Raw genomic sequence first — 24,964 nt, 5'->3', positions numbered from 1 at the left:
CAGAGGGAGGGAGAGAAACAGGCTCCATGCTCAGCCCCGAGCTATGAGGGTTGGGGGGCGGGTGGAGAGGCTCAATCCCAGGACTCTGAGATCGGGACCTGACCCGAAGGCAGACGCCTAGCTGACTGAGCCAGCCAGGCATCCCTTAAGATTTTATTTTTGAGTAATCTCTATAATGCAGGGCTGGAGCTCCCATCACTGAAGTTCGAATCCCAGCGCTGGCACTTTGTAGCCGTGTGATCTCTATAAAATGAGTGCTAACATTGCCTACTTTCTGAGGTGTTTTGAAGATTAAATACATATAAGACACTTGGAACAGTGCCTAGCATGAAATAAACGCAATATTATTAATATCTCTACATGCACGGAGGTTTTGTGTTCCGTTTGGGCACATGCTTAAATTATGAAACTTAACGGGCGTCTGCCAGAGAAACATCGTCTAGAAAGCATTTACTTCCCGGTTTGTTTTTCTTTCCTTCTTTTTTTTTTTTTTTTAAGATTTTATTTATTTGACAGATCACAAGTGGGCAGAGAGGCCGGTGGGAGGCGGGGAGCAGGCTCCCTGCTGATCAGAGAGCCCGATTTGGGGCTTGATCCCAGGACCAGGACGCTGGGATCACAACCTGAGCCGAAGCAGAGGCTTTAGCCCACTGAGCCACCCAGGCGCCCCCCGGTTTGTTTTTCTTGGTGTGTTCGGAGCGAGTGCCAAAAAGCTTCGAGTAACCAACCCCTCTATCTCCAGGGTCTGGAGGGTTCTGGAAGCAATTGTTCTGGAAGCAAGTGTTGCCAGGTGCTGTTGGATTGGTGCCTTGTTCTTATCTAGGGGTCTAGGTGGCCTTCCCCTATCCCCCCTAGCTCACAGTAGTGGGTGGGGGGCAGGCAAACAGGCTTAGAGGTTTGGGCGATTTCGGCAAGGAACCGGGCTTGCTTTATCCACATTCTCACAAAGATGAAGCTTTGGGGAAGATTCAGCCCAGTTCTTCCATGTCACCGCAAAGTTAATTAAGGGATCGGCAAACTACAGAAGCCGGCTCGGGGACTAGAGCTCGGCGCGAAATAGCGCTTTCTGTGACAAAATAAGCAACACCCGTGGAAGTGATAGACCTGACTCCGGAAGCACTGCGGCTGGGCGCCAAATTTGAGTTCCTAGGCGCGAAGTTTAAATTTGCCCCGTCACCGCACACCACACTGTGATAGGTGGGTACAGGGAGAACGAGAACACGTCAGTTCCTATCCCCCCACCCCCCCACCCCCGCGTTGAGCCCGAGATCTATAAAAGGTCTCGCGCCTGGCGTCCCCTCGCAGTTGCTCAGGAGCTCCCTTGGCATCAACCACCAGCTGGAGGTGGGCGACGATCGGCCACACTAGAGGCGCCCGGAGCAGGTAGGCGGCTGGTGGGGCTTAAGTGGTTACTGAAGCGGGAACAGTCTTGAAGCTCACCCTAGTTGAGCGGGCTTAATTAAAATCAAGACCGCCACATGCCCTGACTATGAACCTTGGGACTGAGATTATGGCAGAATATTTTGCCGACTTCTACTTTTAAAAAAGGCTTTTAGAGGAAGCTATTTTAATTTTTTCTTAGCGATATTAACTCCACTGAAGTGAAGATGAGGAAGGGGGGTTGTGGAGATCCCATTGGGGGCATGAGGGAGAAGGGGCTTGGGGGAGGTGGTGTACGGTTGTAGGTGGGGGTCGCCTAGGCCTGAGCAGTGGAAAAACTGGCTGAGATTGCAGCGTAAGGGGAGGTGGAGGGCTGGTGAGGGCGTGGGGGTGTTAGATGCCTGATCCCGGAAGGCTGGCGGGCGAATTGAGGTGGGAATGAAGGTGGAAATGTGGGCAAATGGAGATTGGGTAGGAGTGCGTGCGGGGAGTGGGGGGTGCGGAGGGGGCTGTCTGATTCGCTAGCTGCAGTGAGAAGGTTGTAAGGGCCTGGTGAGTGGAGGTTTTGAGGCCGGATTGGTGTATGCCTGGTTGCAGGCAGGCTGGCTGGGGGGGCTGAGCTGGGAGGAGGTCTGGGCCTGTTGTTATAAAACCTCTGGGATTGAGAGGGAGGAGGGGGAGTGAAGGGGGGGTGGTGGTGGTGAGTGGCATTTTCGAGGCCTGATTGGTGCAAGACTGGCTGGGGGCGGAGTCTGGGCCCCTTGGTCTAAGACTTTCTGGGGTTGGGGGAGATAGAGGCGGGTGGAGGTGGTGAGTGGAGGTGCAGAGATTGGTGCAAGACTGGCTGGCCACGGAAGTGTTGGGGGTGGAGTCTGAGCCTGTTGGCTCTGAGACCTCGTGGGGTTGGGGGAGGTGCAGGCGGGAGGGTGGGCGTGGCGAGTGGAGGTGTTGAGACCTGATTGGTGTAAGACTGGCTGGCCGTGGAAGTGTAGGGAGAGCAGTCTGGGCCTGTTGCTATAAGACTTTCTGGGGTTGGGGGAAGTGGAGGGGGAGTTGCGGGGAAGGGGGGGGGAATGAGTGGCAGTGTTGAGGCCTGATTGGTGCAAGACTGGCTGAGGGCGGGGCCTGGGCCTATTGGTCTAAGACTTCCTGGGGTTAGGGGCAGTGGAGGGGGGGTTGTTGGGAGGGGGGATGAGTGGTGGTGTCGAGGCCTGACTGGGGCAAGACTTCCTGGGGGCGGGGTCTGGGCCTGTTGGCTCTAAGACATCATGGGGTGGGGGGAGGTGTGGCGGGAGCATAGGGGTGGCGAGTGGAGGTGTCGAGACCTCCTTGGTGCAAGACTGGCTGGCCGCGGATGTGTAGGGAGCGCAGTCTGGACCTGTTGCTATAAGACTTTCTGGGGTTGGGGGAAGTGGTGGGGGAGTTGTGGGGGGTGCAGAATGAGTGGCAGTGTCGAGGCACCTGATTGGTGCAAGACTGGCTGGGGGCGGGATCTGGGCCTGTTCGGTCTAAGACCTCGTGGGGTGGGGGGAGATGCAGGCGGGGGGGGGGGTGGCGAGTGGAGGTGTCGAGACCTGATTGGTGCCAGACTGGCTGGCCCCAGAAGTGTTGGGGTCTGGGCCTTTTGGCTCTAAGGCCTCGTGGGGTGGGGGGAGGTGCGGCGGGAGGGTGAGGGTGGCGAGTGGAGGTGTGGAGACCTCCTTGGTGCCAGACTGGCTGGGCGTGGATGTGTTGGGGGCAGGGTCTGGGCCTGTTGGGTCTGAGACCTCGAGGGGTGGGGGGAGGTGCAGGCAGGAGGGTGGGGGTGGAGAGTGGAGGTGTCGAGACCTGATTGGTGCAAGACTGGCTGGCCGCAGAAGTGTTGGGGGTGGGGTCTTGGCCTCTTGGTGTAAGGCCTCCTGGGGACCCGAGGGGGGAGTAGGGGGGTCCTGGCGGAGTAAGTGAAGGTTTTGAGGCTGTATTTATGCAAGATAGGCTGAGGCAGAAAACTAACTTAGGGAGATAAAGGGATTGGGGGAGGGTGGAGAGCAGTTGGGGGTGGGGGTGACCTGGTCCCATGTAAGACCATTGGTGCAGTGGGTACAGTAGAGGGATGGGGAGAGTAGAGGTTGGCTAATGGTATGTAGTGGGCTGGTTTGTGTAAGAGTGCCTGGGAATAGGAATAGAGAGGTGGAGGGATGGCAGAGTGGAGAGGGGTCAAAGCCAGATAGGTGGAAGACTCTGGGGCTTGAGGTGGGAGTAGGGAGAGTTCACGTGTGGGGAGAGTGGTGGGCCAGCGGGGATGGGGGTAGTGGGAATCCCTTTTGAGAGAAGATACTCATGGGCCAGGGGCTAAATGGGGATTAGTGCATTCTAAATCCTTACAATGGGGAGAAAATTTCTCTGGGGACTAATAAATGAATGGATTATCCTGGTGCATCGCTATAAGATGGCAGTTGAGGTTACTGCCATGTGCTTTGGGGTTTCTGATTGGCAGAGAACCTTGGCAGGGCATGGTGGGAGAGGGTGTTGCTCTAGTTTTCTCCAGCCAGGAAAAGCCTGCAACAAACATTTAAATACATCTCGTTTCACAGTGCAGAGCTTTGGCCTCAAATTAGGGTGAATAAGCTGCTCAAAGATAAATGCAGAATGTAGAAATGTTTGTTCCGGGGGCACCTGGGTAGCTCAGTCAGTTAAGCCACCGGCTGGATCTCAACTCAGGTCTTGATATCAGGGTTGTGAGTTCAAACCCCCATGTTGGGCTCTATGCTGGGCATGGGGCCTACAAAAAAAGAAAAGAAATGTTGGTTCTGAGTTTTGGTGTTTTTTAAAGAGTGTATTTTTGTTTTGACTGTAGACATGGACATGTCAGAAGAAGCAGCTGGCCAATCTAAGATCCAGGATGATGATTGGTGAGACTTGAAAAATTCTGTTTTCTCTTAGTTTAGTTATACTTGTGCTGGCCAAATGACTTTCTCAAAAAGTGTATGTTTCTTTCGAGTCTGCGGAGTATATAACTTGGTTATAGAATGAATTGTAAAAAGGAACCTTAGAGGGGCGCCTGGGTGGCTAAGTGGGTTGAGCCTCTGCCTTCGGCTCGGGTCATGATCTCGGGGTCCTGGGATCGAGTCCCGCATTGGCCTCTCTGCTTGGCAGGGAGCCTGCTTTCTCCTCTCTCTCTCTGCCTGCCTGTCTACCTACTTGTGCTCTCTCTCTGTCAAATAAATAAATAAAATCTTTAAAAAAAAAAAAAAGGAACCTTAGAATCACATAGGAATCCAGCCTCTTAATCAATGCACGAATGCTGTTATATATATAATGTCTCTGTTAGTGCCCAGGAGCATAAAACTCCATGAAACAACATAGTACATTGTTGAATATGTGTAATTTCTAGAAAGTTCTTCATTCTAGTGAACTTAAAACTTGTCTTAGGAGCTTCTATCCCATTGTTCACTGTGCTGCCCTCTAGAGGTACACAGATGAAGTGTTTATCTTCTCCATGATAAGGGGGTATTTTAAGATCATTGTCTTATCTCTGAAGTCTTTTTTTTTTTAAAGATTTTATTTATTTATTTGACAGAGAGAGATCACAAGTAGGCAGAGAGGCAGGCAGAGAGAGAGGAAGGGAAGCAGGCTTCCTGCTGAGCAGCAAGCCCGATGTGGGACTCGATCCCAGGACTCTGGGATCATGACCTGAGCGGAAGGCAGCGGCTTAACCCACTGAGCCACCCAGGCGCCCCTTATCTCTGAAGTCTTGCTCTCCAGGGACACTGCCCTGATTTCCTCCACAGATAAGCATGTAAGCCTATAATACGGGAGAAAGCAGAAACCATAGAACAGAGAGTCTGGAAATCGGCCCTAATACCCAAATATGAAAACTTAGTTCATGATAAAAAAATGACATTTCAAATCAGTGGGGAAAAGATGGATTCATCAACAAATAATTTGAAGATAATTGGCTAACCATTTGGGAAAAAATGAGAATTGGATTCTTCATCTCTCCTTACGACAAAATAAATTACACATGGGTAAAATATTTAAAAATAAAGGAAATCATTAAAAATGTTAGAAAACAGGTGGATTTCATTTCCAATAATTTTGGAGTGGGGGAAACCTCAGTTTGATATCAAACAGAAGTATAAAAATGACAAACTGGAAAAGTATTCACATTACCCATGATAAAATGCTGTTGTTCTTCATCTACAAAGAACTTTTACAGGTCAACAATTAAAAAAAAGGTGAACACACGTATGGAAAATGGGCCAAAGATATCAGAAGATAGTTCTTAGGGAAAAAAATAGTGTTGGCCCATAGACATTAAAATTTATTCACCTTAACTTATATTTAGTGAAAAAAATTTTCATGAGATACTGTTTTTCATATATCAGGTTGGCAAAAATTAAAAAAATGGTAATAACTGGAGTTGGTGAATTTGTAGGAGAACAGGCAATTTCTTACAGTCATTGTGGGAATGTAAATTGGTGCAACATTTTTGCAGGACAATCTGGAAATATCCAAATTGTAAATGCCCATGTCCTTTGACCCAGTAATTACTAGGACTTTTTCTTTCCCTGTTAGAAGAATTTTATTTAATTTCTGTGTGTGTGTGCATATATATATATATATATATATATATATATATATATATGTGTGTGTGTGTGTATATACACACATTCACATACACCGAAGTGCATAAATGTGGTTATGTCATACATTCCTTTCTGTGTGTTTACATTTAGTTGCTCTTGACTCCTTTTCCCCTTCTCCCATGTCCCTTCTTCCTATAACTCATATTTATTTCATCATATGTAGACATGTACAGGCTGATACTTTGTCTTGGTTCAGTTCTGGGATAGAAGGATGTATGATTGAATTACAAGTCCACAGAGAAATACACACAAGGATGTTCGTTGCAGGATTGTTTGTAATAGCACCAATTTGGAAAAAGTTTAAGTGACCTAAGGGTGTAGTTGAATGAATTATTGTTCGTCCAAAAAAAATGGTAAGAAATGTATGTTCTGGTAAGAGAAAGACTACTAAGGTACGTAAAGTGAAGAACTTCCAGTGACAGAACAATCTGTGTAGCATAATACTATTTATTTTAAAAGATGTGTGCACTTGATTTGTGCTGGTATGTGCTTATGTTTAAGAACTTTCTAGAAGAATAATAAGACACATTGTTTATTCCTGGTGAATGGGACTCTTGGAGGAACAGGGACAAAGTGTTCCTCTCCCTCACTCCTCTTTCCAGTGTTTTTTAATCACTCAGAAAGCTATCTGGTAAACATTATAACAGTTGATAGTCATTAAAACGGAAGGGGGAATTAGCAAAAGAATGCAGCAAATAAACATTGGAAAATACACATCGTAAGTAATAAAAAGAAATGAAAATTTTAATGTTATTTACCTACTAAATTAGTAAATGAGAAAAAATTATCCTATTATAGTAATGCTCCTGAACCATGCACTGATCTAACCCTTTGCAAATGATTAAACAAATATACCAAGAGTCATAAAATTGGTCATGTTTTTGATGACTTTGACGTTTGGGAATCAACTTTATAAATCCACTTTATAAAAGTAATTAAATGGACAAAGATACTTGTTGCAGGATTCAGCTGAAAAATTAATGTGCATTTTCAAAAATGCACAGTGTAAAATTCTCAGCTCTCCCGCTGACTCTCATTCTCTTGCCCCAAATAATGCCCTGGGCGGGTGGTTGGCATTAGTTCTCCTGAGAAGTGAACAGGCAGTCTGCATTATTAGTTCTCCCCTTGCAAAGCTGGTTAACAGGAGTCTTTCCTCTAGCATTTGATGAAGAATTGAGAGACCCAAGTTCTGGAAACCACAGCTGGGAAGACCAGATCCTGGAGTTCTAGGTGGAGGTGGCCCTTGAGGCTGGATATTGACTGGCCAGTCTCCCCACCCACCCTCGCTGCAAGTCGGGACCACTATGTCTCAGGACCTGGGCACTGTGTTTTCATTAATGCAGATGACTGTTTTTTGTGTGTGTGTGTGTTTGTTTTTTCTTTGGGCTCACTCAGTACCTCACATAACCTTCATGTAAGGTTCGTGTAAATGGCATGTGTAATTAATTTTTTAAATGGAGAACCTTATTGGTGAGATCTTTCAGGCCAAGACTTTTTTTTTTTTTCAGGCCAAGTCTTTTAAAAATAAGGTTCTAGGGGTGCCTGGGTGGCTCAGTGGGTTAAAGCCTCTGCCTTCAGCTCAGGTCATGGTCCCAGGGTCCTGGGATCGAGCCCCGCATCGGGCTCTCTGCTCGGCGGAGAGCCTGCTTCCTCCTCTCTCTCTGCCTGCCTCTCTGCCTTCTTGTGATCTCTGTCAAATAAATAAATAAAATCTTAAAAAAAAATAAAAATAAGGTTCTATGGGGCTGTGGGTGGGAGGGTGGAAAATAATAAAAGGGACCCTTTTTGAGATTCATTCATTCTTTTATTCAGCCTGATAGTTGAGTACTGACTTCCGAATCCTTGTATGGTTTACTGTGTGGGATGGGAGATAGAAACATGTAAAGAAGCAATTACGGTATAGTGTGATAAATGCCGTGATGTGGGAGAGGTATGTGATCCTGTAGGAGGGCAGACATTATCTTACTTAATTTTCATAGTAGCCGTATGAGGTAAGTGGTTCTTTTTTTAAAAAATCTATCTATTTTAGAGAGAGAGAGTGGGGGAAAAGGGGCAGAGGGAGAGGAAGAGAGAAAGAATCTCAAGCAGAGTCCTCACTGAGTGTAGATACTGGCGGGGGCTTGATCTCACGACCTGGAGATCATGACCTGAGCTGAAATCAAGAGTCCAGTGCTTCACTGACTGCACCACTCAGACACCCTAATATGAGTGGTGTGTGTGTGTGTGTGTGTGTGTGTGTGTGTGTTTTATAACTGAGGCCCAGGAACTTATTTACAGAAGTCTAGGTGAGAGGCAATGGTGGCATAGAATAGGGTGGTAATAGTAAAGTTGTAAGATTTTATTTATTTATTTGACAGAGACAGATCTCAAGTAGGCAGAGGCAGGCAGAGAGAGCGGGGAAGCAGGCTCCCAACTGAGCAGAGAGCCTGATGTGGAGCTCGATCCCAGGACCCTGAGATCTGAGACCCCAATTCTGAGACTTTTTTTCCCCACAGTTTTGAAATTGGGATCCATTATACATTTGATAGTTTGTCATCATTTGGTAGTGTTTTTTTTCTTTCTTAGTGGTACTTGTGCTTAGACGAGATGAAATGTATTACAGGGGCACCTGGGAGGCTCAGTCATTAAGCGTCTGCCTTCGGCTCAGGTCATGATCCCAGGGTACTGGGATCGAGCTCTCCGTCGGTCCTTCTGCTTGGCGGGAAGCCTTCTTCTCCCTCTCCCACTCCCCCTGCTTGTGTTCCCTCTCTTGCTGTCTCTCTCTATGTCAAATAAATAAATAAAAATCTTTATAAAAATAAAAGAAATGTATTCTAGAAGTAGAGCCAGCAAATCTTGCTGATGGATTGGATGTGTGATCAGGAGAGGAATTAAGGATGACCCCTAAGTTTTTGGTCTGTGTTACTGGGCAGATGGTTGTGCCATTGACCGAGATTGGTCAGTCTCCTATAGGAACAGGATTGAGGGAAGAAATTGAGAATAATATACTGGCTATGTGATGTTTCAGATGCGTATTAAATGTCCAAGAGGTCACTCAGACAGTTGGAGCTCAGTGGAGAGTTGGAGGCTGGAAATATAAAATTGGGGGATGTGGGGTCTTAGGATAGTGGAACAAATGATCCAGGATAGAGGGGACCGTAGTGCAACACAGAATGGAAAATTGGAGGAATAAAATCCTTGAGAAGGCGGGAGGGGGATGAGATCCAAAGTGTAGGGGAGGGTTTGGCTGGAGACGGTGGTGCGAACACTGTGTTCATTGTTAACTATAAAGAAATAAGAGGATCGGGGGTAGTTGCTGATAGGATGGTAGATTTGCTGGTGGGAGGATGAAGCAGTTCCTGTCTGATGGCTTTATTTTCCCAGTGACTTAGGAGACAAGGTCATAAACAGAGTAAAGTCATTAACAGTTTGAAGGCAGAAGGACTACTGAAATACATAATGCCAGGGGCGGAGGACTGGTTTCTCACTGATCAACCAAAGTCCAATTAGTAGTTCTGGTGGCCTGGCCACTGACTAGTCTTTTTTTAACCTAAGGTACTTTGTTTTTTGTTTTTGTTTTTGTTTTTGTTTTTTAATACTACAAGATGGAGGAGCAGAAATACTGTATTTTAAAAATTACCAGGGCACTTGGGAGGCTCGGTCAGTTGAGCCTCCAACTCTTTCAGCTCAGGTCATGATCTCGGGGTCCTGGGATCGAGCCCCACTTCAGGCTCTGTGCTCAGCATGGAGTCTGCTTAAGATTCTCTTCTCCCTCTAACCCCTCTGCCCCATTCGCACGTACTCTCAAATAAATTAAAAAAAATCTTGGGGTGCCTGGGTGGCTCAGTGGGTTAAAGCTTCTGCCTTCGGCTCAGGTCATGATCCCCGGGTCCTGGGATCAAGCCTCGCATCAGGCTCTGCTTGGCAGGGAGCCTGCTTCCTCCTCTCTCTCTCTCTGCCTACTTGTGACCTCTGTCTGTCAAACAAATATATAAAATCTTTTAAAAAAATCTTTTTAAGAAAAGAGAACCAAGGTCACGTTTTGACCCATACCTGGGAAACCTTACACCCGGCAAGAGTTTTTTTTTTTTTTTTCTCCGATTAAAAAAAAAAAAAGTTGACTCTGAAACCAATAATACATTATATGTTAATTGAATTTAAATTACAAACATGGAAAAAAAATTTGAGGTCTACTCCTGAGTAAGTCCAGTGTACAGTGACAGATACATGAGCAGGAAAATGAACCAAGGGGGGTGAGCCAGCATGTATCTTGAAAAACAGAAAAAAATATTTTCAATGCAATATTATAACCCAATATAAAAATATTATCCGTCCAATATATTGTTAATCTGATAACCAATCTCAAGGTTAAAATGAACACTGCCAAGAAACGCCGAAGGTTAACTTGATGGAACTATAGGTCCACCTTTAGTGCTTTTTGGTTTCCTCTTTGAGCTCTGTGTCACTCTAACTAAGATAACCTGTGATTAGGTCCTATGCAGCAGCCCGGCGCATTACGGGGGTGGGGGGGGCAAAGAAGCAAGGGGCCCCAGCATCACTGTTCATTGCAGGGAGCAGCTGCAGCTGGGGCAATCCCCCTTGGTTTGCCCCCCAAGAAATGGATTTCAGCATTTGCCGATGTAGCTAGACCACAGTCCCAGTATGTAGGCCCTCTTTTTTTTTTTTTTTTAAAGACTTATTTATTTGACAGAGAGATCACAAGTAGGCAGAGCAGCAGGCTCTTCCTGCTGGGGGGGCGGGGGGATCAGGCTCAGCAGAGAGCCTGATGTGTGGGGCTTGATCCCAGCATCCTGAGATCATGACCTGAGCTGAAGGCAGAGGCTTAACCCACTAAGCCACTCAGACGCCCCCGTAGGCCCTCTTCAAACCAGTCAAGCCCTACAAGGTGTCCTCCTCCCTCTTTGGTCCTTTTGATTTTTACCTGTAATCTCTTCATCCTTGGGTCTTTTCATGGGTGGCCCTTGTCTCAGAAATCACTTTCATATCTTTCTTTTCCTCTTTTTCTTAGATTTACTTAGTTATTTTAGAGACAGAGAGAGTGGGTGTGGGGAGAGGGAGAGTGAATCCTCAAGCAGACTACCCTCTGAGTGTGGCGACCGCCTTGGGCTCAATCTCACAACCCTGAGATCATGACCTGAGCGGAAACCAAGAGTTGGATGCTTAACGGACTGAGCCACCCGGGAGCCCCCCCACTTTCATGTCTTTACATAGGAATAGGTCACTTGGCAGAAAACAGGCTTCTTGCTGGTAGCTGATGATACTCAACGAACATCCTTCCCCTATTTTCGATTCAGCGGTAGACTGAGCAACTTGTTGCTCCTAATTTTTCTTCACCTCCCCTGCTGTGGTCTTAATTTCCTAACTCCCTAAAACTTTTCACACGTGTCAGAAACTCTGGTGGGTGGTTCTCTCCATGCGAGATCCTCTGCTCATGGACTTGCGAACGATGTTCATTGGCCTTCCTTTATAACAATGCGTATCTCATTTTTCACAGTTGCATTCTTACTGTGGACTCAAGCAGTGATGAAGAGTTTGAGGCCTGTAAGTAGCATCGCTTCAAAGTGGTAATTTCCGTTTCAAGGCGTAACTTGACCCTGTCTTTGTGAAGATCACTGAAATGTGGTTTGGGACATTTGGTGTGAGCTGGTCCAGGGTCTATCTCCTCTAGGGTCTCTCTCCACGTTGGTGAGATGAAGGTCATTTCCCTGCTATTAGGAGCAGAGGCAGTTCTTTGGGCTTGGTTTGCCACCTTGATCTTTTTCATTCTAGGTATCCTGACTTTTATTTCCTCTCTAGCTCACATAGGGTGGGGGGATATAAGCCTCCCATCGATTTTGACCAGCCCTAACTTCTGGACATAGGCTTTAGGGAGTTAAAGATGTGGGTAACTAGGCTTGTATCCTCCTTCAGATGCTTCCTGACGCACTCTTTCCTTCTCTGATTTAGTTGGAACCAAAAAGAAGGAGCAGAAAAGGAACTTTAGGTGAGTAGGAAAATTAGCGACATTTGACATTTGTTGAGGAATGATGTTGTGTGTAAGGAGATTGACAAATAAACGACACATTTCCTCCCTGAGCACTATGTTCAGGGTCATAGTAGGTATCTGATCTCACAGCCGGGTTCAGAGTATTAGATCTTTTTGCCAGGCCTGTTATCTAATCGGTCACTTTCTTTCTCGGAATGTCTTTGTGATTGATTTGTCCTCTAATTTCCACTCTCTACTCCTCAGGCCCTTATGGGCCCATGTGCCAGACTGTAGGAGGTGCTAAGAAAATTTACAGGAATAAATCCAAAATAGGATGCTAGGTAACTGATGTTTCCACATTGACTCCTCGAATTACCATAGCAGGTGTGTTGAAACATGATTTACATAATGGCAAAATTCACCCTTTGAGGTGTACAGTTCAGTGAAATTTGACAAATTTGACAAATGTATATGGTAGTGTAAACATTACCACAATCACAGGAGATGCAGGATCTTTTCATCACTGCCATTTACATTTTATTTTATTCTTTAATTTTGAAAGTTCTGTGTTTTGACAATATTTTTATATTTATTTATATATTTATTTGTGAGTAAAGCAATAGAAGTTTATTAAGTGAAGATAGAAAAAGCTCTCAAGAATGAGAGGGGTCCCAACAGGGTTGCCCTATTTTTTTTATTTTTTATTTTTATCTTTCTGAAGACTTTTTTTTAAATGTTTGTTTGTTTTGTTTTTAAATAACCTCTACACACAACATGGGGCTCGAACTTTGAACCCCAAGATCAAGAGTCGCTCGCTCCTCCGACTGAGCCAGTCAGGCACCCCCTACAGTATTTTTGTTTGTAATTGTAAAAATTTTAAATTTTAATTCCAATATAGTTAACGTGCAGTGTACTATTAGTTTCAGGTGTACGATAAAGTGATTCAGCACTTCTGTCCATCATCTGGTGCTCATCACGGTCATCATTTAGGTTTCAGATGCTTTATTGTAGTTTCTTTGTGGCTTCCAGTATTATACATAATAAAGTCCTTACTTGATAATACATTTATTTTTTTTTAAAGATTTTATTTATTTATTTGACAGAGAGAAATCACAAGTAAGCAGAGAGGCAGGCAGAGAGAGAGGAGGAAGCAGGCTCCCTGCTGAGCAGAAAGCCCGATGCGGGGCTCGAACCCAGGACCTGGGATCATGACCTGAGCCGAAGGCAGCGGCTTAACCCACTGAGCCACCCAGGCGCCCCTTGATAATACATTTAAATGTCTAATTTTTAAATAGAAAAATTGGTTTCTTCCTGCCTCCAAGGGATAGATGTTGAACAAGAACATAGAGAAAATCTGTTTTAATGGGCCTGCTGGGAATGCCCACAGCTCTTGGTCTAGTCCCTGGAGGCTACTGTAAGTTGGATATTGGAGGAAGGGTGAAACTGGGGAAGGAGGGGGCTTTCCGCTTTTCAGTTTTCCTTGAACTGAGTTCAGTTTTGGGCCTGTGTAAACGGAGGGGCCTGTAGGCAGGGCCGATCCTCAAAACATTTAACGACCGGTTGAGTACAGACAGGGATCAGTCAGGATGACTGCCAGACCCGTCAGAACAGATGCCATCAATAAACACTGGGCAAGGCTATTCCTGCACGTGCGAACTGCGAGTCCGCCCTACCCACGGGATACCAGGTAGGAAGTTAGAATTGTGGAGCTGGAAGTCAGGCACACAGTTGGCCTGGATATAATGGCTTGCGTTGGCAGATAGGTGACGTCCACGCAGTCCTTAGGAATTGATTAGCTTGGTGCGAAGGCACTGTGGAGAAAGCCTGGGAGTGAGCTGAGGAAGAGAGGTTAGTGAGAAGGAGTGGATAGAGGGGCAGGAAGAGAACCAAAACAGAACAGTAGCTTGGAAATCCCAAAAAGAGTTTTAAGGAGGGAGTGACCAACAGGAAAGCCAAGGCCCCTCAACCTGGCAGCTTAAATGTGAATATGGTAGAAGTAGATTAGTGGATTTGTGACTGTAACAGGTAAACATAAAGGAAAATGTCCACTAACTGATAGAAATTAACATTTGCCTAGTCCGTTTTTGCCTTGCACCAGAACTGTTGGCATACATGCCTTTGGACAGCCCATTTCACTCAGTACTTGACAGATAGCTCCTCTCCCAAGGATAGAGCCAGATTTAGTGATTTGGTTGAAAGATGGAAAATCGGGAATAATGATTGAGTAGTTCTGAAGAAGGGGAACGGCAATAGAACATTTTCAGGTGCTCGTGTTCATGGTGGAGGAGTTAGGAAAGGCCGTGAAAAGAAGACCATAGTGCTGACGTTTCACTGTTGTTTTTCCCTGTCTCCTCACTCAGCTATGTGGTGATTGACTCTGACTCTGAAGACGAATACTTCAGTGATAAGGTCAGAGCTCACATATCTGACATCAGCAGCGAAGGCAAGTATACTCATAACGGAGGGAAGTAGCTGAGATCGGCATCCCCATCACACAGTGGTTTTAGGGTACGCGTCAGGATATGCGTCAGCAAACGTTCGATTCTGGCACCCGCTTAGTAGCAGGTGCCACCATTTCTTCCCTCGTGGGTGCTGGATGTGGATATGGATAGATTCCCTACACACACCCCCTCCCTGGTGAATTTCCAAACGTAGCAGCAACTGTTCTAGGCACTTTAGCTCTTGGTCATCCCCCTCCATAGAGTTCTGGCCACCTACATACAGGGTTCCCCTCCTACCTATATATAGGGACCAGGGCTGGGGAAGAAAGGAGCTGACACTAGGAAGGTATTAAGGCTGCTCAGCTCCCCTCCCCACCCTCCCCCCACACCCATCCCCGCCATTTTTTTCATCCTCTGTGTGTGGGAATGACAGAGAGAGGGAAGGTGAGAGGTGTGGGCTCATTCTTTCCAGCTGGGGAGAGACTTAGCTAGGTGATGGTGCTGAGTCAGCCCACTGTGACTTCTCGGGGGAACCCTTGCTTTCTCCAGCTAGCTCTTTGTCTTTGCCTTTCCCCATTCTGCATATATTTTCTGGAGATTTCTGTCCTTCTTGGAGCCTGTTTCCCGCAGCAGTTCTTTGCCCCTTTGGTTTCAGAGGCTCTTTTAAAAACCTTTCCAGAGGCAGGGAGCCGTATTCACAGTTGGGAACCTATTCAGTAGGGGGGTGAAAAGTAGGAAGATGAGGAGCTTTTTCTTTTTAATTTTAGATTTTATTTATTTACTTAATTATCTGAGAGAGCAGGGGAGGAGCAGAGGGAGAGAGGCAAGCAGACTTCTCGCTGAGTGTGGAGCCTGATGTGGGGCTCGATCTCACAACCCCCGAGATGATGACCTGAGTCGAAATTAAGAGTCAGATGCTTAACAGACTGAACCACCCAGGTGCCCCAAGACTAGGAGCCTCTTTGGCCTTAGGGATGGTACTTTATTGATCTTTGTTCACTTCTGACAAAGATAGGGCATGACCCATAGGCCTCTCCTTAAGGTACCTGCACCCTTAAAGTGCTGGCTGCTTCTTTGGTAACTACCAAAGAGCTACCATTGGTCAGAGTTTCCTGGCTAACCTGTGTTATCAGAGCAGGGAAAGGAGAGGTGGCTTGGAACCCTAGTCTGCTACTGTTCTGCTAGCTGTCCCCTCTCAATGATTTTTCCTGTGGTTTTTGTCTTTCTCTGACTGACTTGTTTTCACTTAGCATGATACACTCTAGCTCCATCCACGTCAGAGAACAGTATGGAGGTTCCTCAAAAAGTTAAAAATAGGGGTGCCTGGGTGGCTCAGTTGGTTGAGAGGCTGCCTTTGGCTCAGGTCATGATCCTGGGGCCCCAGGATCGAGTCCTGCATCGGGCTCCCAGCTCCATGGGGAACCTGCTTATGTTCTCTGTCAATCTCTCTCTCTGATAAATAAAATCTTAAAAAAAAAAAGTTAAAAATAGACCAACCCCACAATCCAGCAATTGCACTCCTAGGTATTTACCAAAGGATAGAAAAATACAGATTCGAGGGGGTGCATGCACCCCAATGTTTGTAGTAGCACACTCAACAACCAGATAACAGATTCTTAACTGTGATTCTGAACGTCCCCATTTCCAGCTTGCTTCATTTGTGCTCGATAATCTGAAGTTGAGTGTGTGGGGTGGGCAGAGGGAGTATATGAATGTGACCGTGTCTCGTGAATTTCAGATGAGATTCTGGATGTGTTATCAGACACCGAGGAGCAGCCTGCCACCAAGGAGCAGCCAATAGTTATTACCGATGATGACAGTGATTTTGAGGGCCCTGTGCTCATAATAGACGAGGATTCGTATGATCAGGGCCAAACTGCCTCAGAGGAAAAAGAGATGGAGGTCTTCAATGTCTCCCAAAGCGGTTCCTCTAATGATGCTGGGGAGCTGAATCGTGGTGAAAATCTGGGCCAGCCACCACGCGGTGCCGAAGCCGAGGTAGAGATTACAGATGACAAGCCCGCACCTGTGGTGGAGCAGCCACGGAAGAGGAAGAGTAAGACCAAGAATATATGTGTGACACCCGGTAAGCCAGTCACCTCAAGGACACCCAACCTCCCGAATCCGCCCTGCTCTCCTCTCTCCCTGTGCACCAGCAAGGCCTGCTTTGCCCTTGAGAGGTCTGTCCTGCCTACTGACCTTAGGCCTTTCAGCAGCTTCCTGGTGGCTAAGGGAGATAGCCATCCAGGCAAAAAGATCTTTCTGGAAGTGGGGGAGGAAAAACTGTGTCTTAGGAGCTGTCGTTCCCTCGATCTGGCACACTTTCTCTCTGTGCTTTTCATCCTAAGGAGATGCCATTTTTCTTGGGACCCAGCCCAATTGTCAGTTCCTGTAGGGAGCCGGACATCAGAGAGACTCTTCCCTCCTGGGTTCCCAAAGTTCTCAGAGCCTGTCCCTGCTAAAGCACTTACCCAGCTGTCTTATGATGTGTTTCTGAATCTGTCCCCCGCCCCCCAGTGGACGATGAGCCTCTGGGTGGGAGGACTCTTCAGTTTCAAGTCTCTCCCAGGGTCTAGCTTGGTATTCGGCACATAGTTGATGTTTAATACTTTTTTTCAGTAAACGAATGACACCGCTGTTACGGAAGTCTCTGGCTAGAGCAGTCAGCAGTAAATGGGGGCTAACCAAAGACACACAGGCTGGGCTTGTATGCTGAGTGAAGGGTCTACCCTAGAATCTGAGATGCTTCCTTGTATTGTTTTTTTTTTTTTTTTTTAAGATTTTATTTGAGAAGAGAGAAAGGGACAGGAATAGGGGCAGAGGGAGAAGCAGGCTCCCCGCCAAGCAGGGAGCCAGATGAGGGGTTTGATCTGAGCACCTGAGATCATGACCTGAGCCCAAGGCAGACGCTTAACTGGCTGAGCCACCCAGGCACCCCTGAGCCACTTCCTTAGGGCAAGTGCATGAGATGTGCCACCCTGTTCCTTATGCCGCCTGTGCCTCAGTTGCCCACACAATCTGACCTCTAGCGGCAGGCTCACATCACCTCATTATATAGTCCTTGTACCTATGAGAGCCTTGTACCCAGCTTACTCTGCTGACAGCTCTGGGATTCACTCAGGGAGACTTTGTCACCAACTGATGGGAGAGTATGCAGGCTTCAGACCTTTTCTAGATGGTGCTCTGGGTGTGGCTGTGGGGGCTGCTCCTGGGTGCACCTTTCTTCCAGTTCTAGATGGGCCTAGCTTTCAGGGTACAGATGAGCTATTATCTTTACAGCTGTGAGAGTCTCCAAAAGACGTGCGCCTACAAAGAAGAAGCCCGGTGCAGGAAAAATTGAAAAACGCACGCCCGGGTATGTACTGTTCTTGTTCAGCTGCGTGGGAATTAATGGTACCTTTGTCCCGTCCGTGTGAAGTGGTCCACCGTACCTGTGGGAGGGTCTTCCAGGGGATGGAGGAGTCTGGTTGGGGAGGGGACAAGGCTTCCTTCCCTGAACTGGGGGGGCATAAATTGGGAGGAGGAGGGAGGAGAGGAGGTGGAGACACTGCACTGCTCCCCACCTCTTTTTGTCCCCAGGAGAGCCCTGCACGGGTACCCCATCACAATTCCTGTGCTCCCCTGGGTGGGTCCAGAGCCCTTTGGCCCCCACATCAGTGCTGGCCTTTCCTCGGTCCTTAAACTCAGGTCAAAAACTCACGTGTAGCCAAACATGAGACTTTTCTTCAGACTACGTATTACCTTGTTGCCACCAGTGGGCACGAAACCAAAGCAGTCACAGGGGAGATGGCGGGAAGGCAGAGTGGATATGTCCCCATCCATTGGAATTGGGAGGGGGCAGTCAAGATTGCTTTTCGGGTTTTCACGGTGCTTTGGCTGCCTCCAGTTACTCCTACAGCTTGTTGATGTTCTTGAACATTTCGAAAGCTTAAACATCAGGGCGAAACTGATGGCTCATGGTGCCTTTATTTTTACTAGGCTGTGTGGAATTGGTCCTGAGAACAGCAGGTCACTTAGACCAAAGACATGTCAATACTTTAAAGGAAGCCAAAAACTGACACTTTTTTTTTTTCATTCAGATTGCAGGACGTTCTCACCTTTCCCCTTAAAAAGACGGTGTAGTAGGCATAATTTTCTTCGTTCTTCCTCGTGTTCAGGAGTCATACATACTTACATCCGAACTATCTTACAAGACAAGAAATGTGTTTGAAGGACTGTCTGCTTGTTTGGTTTTGGTTTTGTTTATACCTGGATTTTGAAGCAATAAATGCATCTTTTTTTTAAAAGGTTTTATTTATTATTTGACAGGGAGAGACACAGTGAGAGAGGGAACACAAGCAGGGGGAGTGGGAGAGAGAGAAGCAGGCTTCCTGCTGAGCAGGGAGCCTGATGCAGGGCTCGACCCCAGGACCCTGGGATCATGACCTGAGCCTAAGGCAGACGCTTAATGACTGAGCCACCCAGGCGCCCCACAATAAATGCATCTTAAGGGGAGAAGAAGAACGACATGACAGGCACGGGCACAGCAGGGCCACTTGAACCTGAGCTGAGAGGCGCTCTCTGCTTCTGCACTTGTCGCTCAGAGAAGCAGCTCTCATCGTTTGGCATGTTCTCTCACGGGTGGATCTGTGGCCAGCCAAGGATCTTCTCTGGGTTCCTAGATAACAGCCATGAGCTGCCTTTGCTTCCAGGCACCCATGTCTTGGGCAGCTCCCAGATTGCTTTGCTGTGGTGTGACAGAAGGAGGCTGCCCCTGGGCGGCGGCGTCCTCCGCATCAGCCCGAGGAGACTAGTGTGTTTGGACTCCTCACAGTTGCCTTGGCGCTTCCTGTGGTAGTCTGCGGGCTTCCTGTTGTGCCTCGCCTTGTTCCTGTACAGGCTGCTCGCTGGTCATGGCGTCTGATGTACCCATTTGGGGTCTTGCTGGTTCCTCTGATGTGGAGGTATTCTGCCTGTAAGTGAGGTGGCAGAGGCATTGAGGGGAAGGTGGGCCAAGCCACAAGTCCTGCTCGACTTAGGTGCCAATGGCGGGGGGGGGGAGTCCCCCCTTCTCTGCTGAGGTCTGCAGATGGTTTGGGTTTTCATCTGCTACCTTTTTGGATGCAAATTTGCTTTCAGTACAAGGTAATTTGAGGCAGACCATGTTCGTCACCAGTCTCGGGCTCTGGGGGATGAGGACCCTGACTTGAGCTGCCTTGGCCTGGTTTTGTTCTGATTTCCTCTCCACCCCAGCCCCCTCCCAGAAGGCTTCTTTTGTGATTTCAGGATTCATGAGTGTCCCGGCAAAATCCCCGTCTCAGGAGTTCCATTAAGTCAGAGACATTAAGTCAGAGCTTACGTGTGTTTGCTCCTGTTTTCATCTGTGCCGCTCAGTGGGCTCATCTCTTGGGACTTGTGGGTGGTTGTGGCCAGGATTAAAGGGTGAAATGAATTGTTATTACAAGTGTGAGTCCTCCATGTGCTTAGCACTATTCTTTGTGCAGTGCAATTAGACCTCAAAAGATGGGGCGGCGGTAGGGGTCTAATGGGAAAGACCCCAAGATTTGGGTCCAAAGATCCAGGGTCTCTGTGAACTTTGGGGAAGTCACCTGACCTCGGACCTTCGGTTTCTTGTCTGCCAAGTAGAGATCATGAGAATAGCAATCGCTTCTTTGGAGGGTGTTGGTGAGGATTAAATAAGATAAGGCAACAAGAAGTTCTCTGCAAAGGAGAAAACACTACATGGATGGGGGTTCTCAGGAGAGCTGGAGACGTGGTCATTCTAGGGCTCAGGGGTGAATCGGTTGTGCCCAGACATGAACAGACTGCGGGAAATCACAGTTCCTGTCCAGAGAACATTTAACTTGCCCATCTTGGCCACGGTGGAAATAGTAGCTAGAGACAGAGGTTGGGGTCTGATTGACCTGGGCCTTGAATGGCCAGGCTACACAGTCATGGCAAGCTGGGGAGGGACGGAATAGTGTGTGTGTGTGGGGGGGTTGGGGTGGAGGAAGAAAGAAAGAAAAAAGGCCTGGAGGGGAGGAACACAGAGGAACACTGTAGCAGCAAGGCCCAGAGGGGAGAGGAACTTGAACTAGGCTGGCAACTGTGGGGTGCAAAGGAGGTCTGGCTGGAAGAGATGAGAAGGAGATTGTGGTTTTTGAGCTTATTTGAATATGGGGCAAGGGAAAAAATGGATTTTAAGATGTCTCTGAGGTTTTCGGCTTGGTATAACAGAAGTCCGCTAACAAAACACACCGAGCAGGGGACGTACTCAGGTTAATCAGTTGGCGGTACACCTGGGGACCTTGTCAACTTGGAACTGGATCCCCCAGGAGAGAGCTCGAGACTGCGGATACAGGAGTGGGATCACTCCTGCTGAGGTTGAAGCCACAGGCTTCACATCTCTGAGAATGCAAATAGCGAAAAGAAAAAGGCTATGCGTGGAACTTTGGGGACTGCTCTCCTACAAGGAGCTGGAAGGAAGAGGAACTGGCACCTTTTCCGAGTCTCTGTGGATATGACCCGCATGTGCGCACTTCTCTCATTTCTTCCTCCAGCTGTACATAACTCAGTTGAACTTAACCTTCGCAGGAAAGCGACATGCAAAATACCTGGATGTTTCCTGCGTGACCTGGAAAACGCGAAGCAGTATTCTGGAAGGAAATTCAAGCAAAATAAGGATAGCCTGGTTCAGAAAATCTACACCCTGTTTAACAGTTCGGTGTTTAATAAAAAGGTATTGACGAATGAGCGCTAGATGAGCACCTGCTGGACACCTGGCGCTCTCGGGAGCTGTGAGGTGTGTGGATGTGTTAGCTGTGTATTTCCGGCTCTGGAGAAGTGTCAGCTTACATGGAGAGATGATGCAGTTGTAGGTGAAAGAAATCACATGTGTTTGTGGCTAATCATCTATGGGTAGACTGTTACCAGCACAGGAGATCAGCAGAGGCAGAAAAATCACTGAGAGCCCCAACTGGTCAGGAAATAAGGTTGCCTGCAGGAAGTAAGACTTCTGGTTCTTGAGGGATGGTAGGCAGAGAGAGCAGCAGTTGTGTGTGGGGAGTGGAGAGGGCGTATGCTGATCCTTGAGTATCTGGAAAGAGAGGCTTTATGTTGAAGGATAATGGGAAGGAGCTCTGTGAGCCTGGGCAAGTTACTTATCCCCTCTTTGCCTCAGTGTCCTCATCTGTAAGATGGGAACGATAATAGTACCTGCTACTTCATAGAATTATTGTTCTTTTTTAAAGATATTATTTGTCAGAGAGAGAGCCCATGAGCAGGGGGAGGAGGGGCACAGGGAGAGGGAGAAGCAGACTCCCCTGCTGAGCAGGGAGCCTGATGCAGGGCTCAATCCCAGGACCCTGGGATCATGACCCAAGGTGAAGGCAGACACGTAATTGATGGAGCCCCCCAGGTGCCCCCACAGAACTATTGTTAGGCCTAGGCCTTAAGTGTCTAGAACAGAGCCTCAGCGGTTGTTAGGATTTTCAGACTTTTATTATTTCTGCTGACACAACCAGGTTCCCCAGCTTTGGGGAAGTCACTCCTCATGACAGTGGTGTCACATCACATGGCTGATGAGGGGACTGAGGTGCATGTGCAGTTTCATCTCTGCATTCTTATGCTGGGAGGGGAGGGGGCTCCATCTCCTGCCTCAGTGGGGTTTGCCCTTCTCTCCTTGGCTGCCCCTGACCTGTGTCCCCATGTGGGGCAGCTCAAGTCCTGTGTGCGTGTACCCTCAGCCATCTCCCTTGTGTCCTGATGGCTTGTGCATCATTTTCACCTGGGCTTCAGCCTGGCTTTTACTCTCCCCAGAATGTTTAGATGTGCAGAACTTTCTTTCTTTCTTTTTTAAGATTTTATTTATTTATTTCAGAGAGAGATCACAAGCAGGGGGAGGGAGTGGAGGCAGAGAGAGAAGCAGGCTCTCCATGGGGAGTTTGAACACGGGGCTCGATTCCAGGACCCCCGGGATCATGACCTGAGCCGAAGGCAAATGCTTAACCCACTGAGCCACCCAGGCACTCCCCTTGCAGGGCTCTTGAGTGAATAGTCTTTGGTCTGCTTGAAACTGCTTGCTGACTCACTTTGCTCGCTGTTTTGTTCTCAGCTACCAGAGAAAATTGATATTGGCTGGAATAAAAAGATGCTGAGGACCGCTGGCTTATGCACCACGGGTGAGACCCGTTACCCTAAGAAGCAGCGTTACGCGAAGATCGAGATTTCCCTGAAAGTCTGCGACTCCGCAGGTGACAGGCAGCTTTCTGGCTGCGCCCTTTCCTTGTGTAGTGACTCTTACATACTGGTGTTTCCTGACAGCCTATGCCACAGCTTTACCTGTCCTTCCTCGGTAGCTGGGCCTACTGCGCCTTGCTCCGGGGGCATTAACTTCTTATTTTTAGAATTTTCAGGAAAGATTTATTCATTTATTTTAGAGAGAGTGATTTATTTATTTTAGAGAGAGAGAGAGAGCATGAGTAGGGCGAGAGGGAGAGAGAGAATCTGAAGCAGACCATGCTGAGCACAGAGCCTGACATGGGGCTCTGTCCTACTACCCTGAGATCGAGATCTGAGCCAAAATCAAGCGATGGACTGTGCCACCCAGGTGCCTCTGCTCAGAGGACACGATTATCGGCTTGGCTGTCTTTCGATTAGGCTAACTGTCTCTCTGCAGGTAGCTCCCCTGTTGCCAGCGGCGGTGTCTCTATTCACCCGGTAACTAAGGTTCAAGGTCTTACCCCCATAGCTAGCCAATCACCAGATCTTCAAAATGACCCTTCTATCCTCGTTCCTTTGCCTCTGCCCAGGTGTGGGGCCCTGTCACCTCATTCTTCATCTCGCTCCTTTCAGTTTCCAGCACATCACCGTGTCACTTTCCTACTAAGCCACCTGGGGCTCGTGTGTGGCAGGGTTGAGGGTCTCAGGTGGTTGGGGGCAGACTGGAGGGCAGTGGTTCAGGTGCTCATGATTTTTTTCCATCCCTCTTCCAAGACCGTCTCCGGGACACTTTGATCCATGAGATATGCCACGCAGCCTCCTGGTTGCTTGACGGCATCCGTGACTCTCATGGGGACGCATGGAAGTATTATGCCAAGAAATCGAACATGGTGCACCCGGAGCTGCCCATGGTTACCCGCTGCCATAACTATAAGATTAACTACAGGATCCATTATGAATGTACTCGGTGCAAAACCAGGTAAGACCCTCCACCTCAGACTTCTCTTCGGTTACGTTTCTGCTGTGGCCTCCAGCTAACTGGCCCTTCGTGGTTTCGTTAGTAAGCCCATGGCTGGCCTGCTTGTGGAGTAAACCTCTGCTCCTCTCCGCGTCTTCTTTCTCCATGCTCTGCTACTTGGAGCTGGCCTGAGAGCCTTGCTTTGGGCCCCCAGCCAGCAGCTCCGAGAACACGCTGAGTTCCGCTGGCTGATCAGTTTGCTGTGTGGTGTCTCTTTCCTCATTAGGGTTGGCCGCTATACCAGATCCTTGAACACCGATCGCTTTATCTGTGCCCAGTGCAAGGGGCCTCTGGTCATGTTGCCGCTAACTCGCAAGGATGGAACCCCCATTGCGCCCCATGTGAGGCCCTTTGCTAAGTACGTGCAGGAGAATTATAGAACGATTAAGCATGAGACGGAAGGGATAAGCCATGGGGATGTGATGAGGCGGCTGAGCAAGGATTATGCCGATAAGCGAAGGCAGGATCATTGAAGTTGTCTGGGGGCGCATTTCTGTAGGCTGAGCCCCCCCCCTTAACTGCTAAGAAGTTTTAGAAAAATATCTGTTTCTGATAAGTGGTGAATATTAGGAATATTAGGATTTAAACCATTTCTTTATAGCCTCATAGTGTTAATGATGAATTGTTCTTAGGCAAGGATTCTGCTACTAAGCAATTTTGTGCCCTTGAGGTACTCATAAGCCCTTTGGATCAGATCCACTCTGGGTATTACTCTTAACATAGTTTTAACATGTAGAACACAATTCAGACACAAACTGCATTTTCAAGAGGGGCAGGTGGAGAGAAGGAGAAGGATGCTGGAGGTGATCGAGTTTTAAAGGCCGCGCTCCAAGACCAGGGCTGCTGGCAGGTAGAACATGTTATACTTAAATAGACATAAAAGACAAGCATATTTCATGAATTCAGTTGCTCTTGACATTGAATAAGCCTGTGCTGAGCCAATATAATTGTTATTAAGACAAAAAAATAAATAAAATGTTTCCTGAAATTTGCTTGTTAAATGGGGTCAGTTCATTGACACCCCGTGCCTAGCGCAGAACCAACCCTCAGGACCTTCATCCAAGACCCTGAAATCAAGGAGTGGGCAGGGCTGTGTTTCTCTCTGGACGCCCTGGGGTTTGGGGATCCATTTCCTCATCTTGTCCAATTTCTAGAGGTCACCAGCATTCTTTGGTTTGTGGCCCCCTTCCATCCTTCAAGCCAGCAACATCTGTCTCTCTCTTCCCTCTCTCTCTCTCTCCATCACTCTCCCCCACCCTCTCCCTCCTTCTGCTCCTTTTCTTTCACTTTTAAGGACCCTTGTGAAGCCACTGGGCCCACCTGGATAATCCAA

At 47.7% G+C, this 24,964-nt stretch overlaps 1 protein-coding gene across 1 annotated transcript; it reads left to right on the top strand.

The window, feature by feature from the left end:
• Positions 1 to 1,230: 1,230 nt before the first annotated feature.
• On the top strand, positions 1,231 to 24,626 carry GCNA (germ cell nuclear acidic peptidase). The gene is made up of 11 exons (XM_047716809.1): positions 1,231 to 1,383; positions 4,217 to 4,271; positions 11,503 to 11,549; positions 11,955 to 11,991; positions 14,334 to 14,416; positions 16,153 to 16,500; positions 17,694 to 17,769; positions 20,988 to 21,132; positions 22,507 to 22,645; positions 23,388 to 23,592; positions 23,858 to 24,626. Exons 2-11 carry the CDS (start codon positions 4,219 to 4,221, stop codon positions 24,102 to 24,104), a joined length of 1,380 nt encoding a protein of 459 aa, XP_047572765.1. The 5' UTR covers positions 1,231 to 1,383; positions 4,217 to 4,218; the 3' UTR covers positions 24,105 to 24,626.
• Positions 24,627 to 24,964: the final 338 nt, after the last annotated feature.

Source organism: Lutra lutra, chromosome X, assembly GCF_902655055.1.
Source record: "Lutra lutra chromosome X, mLutLut1.2, whole genome shotgun sequence".
In the NCBI taxonomy this organism is placed as follows: Eukaryota; Metazoa; Chordata; class Mammalia; order Carnivora; family Mustelidae; genus Lutra; species Lutra lutra.
This window is presented reverse-complemented; position numbering and strand designations above follow the sequence as displayed.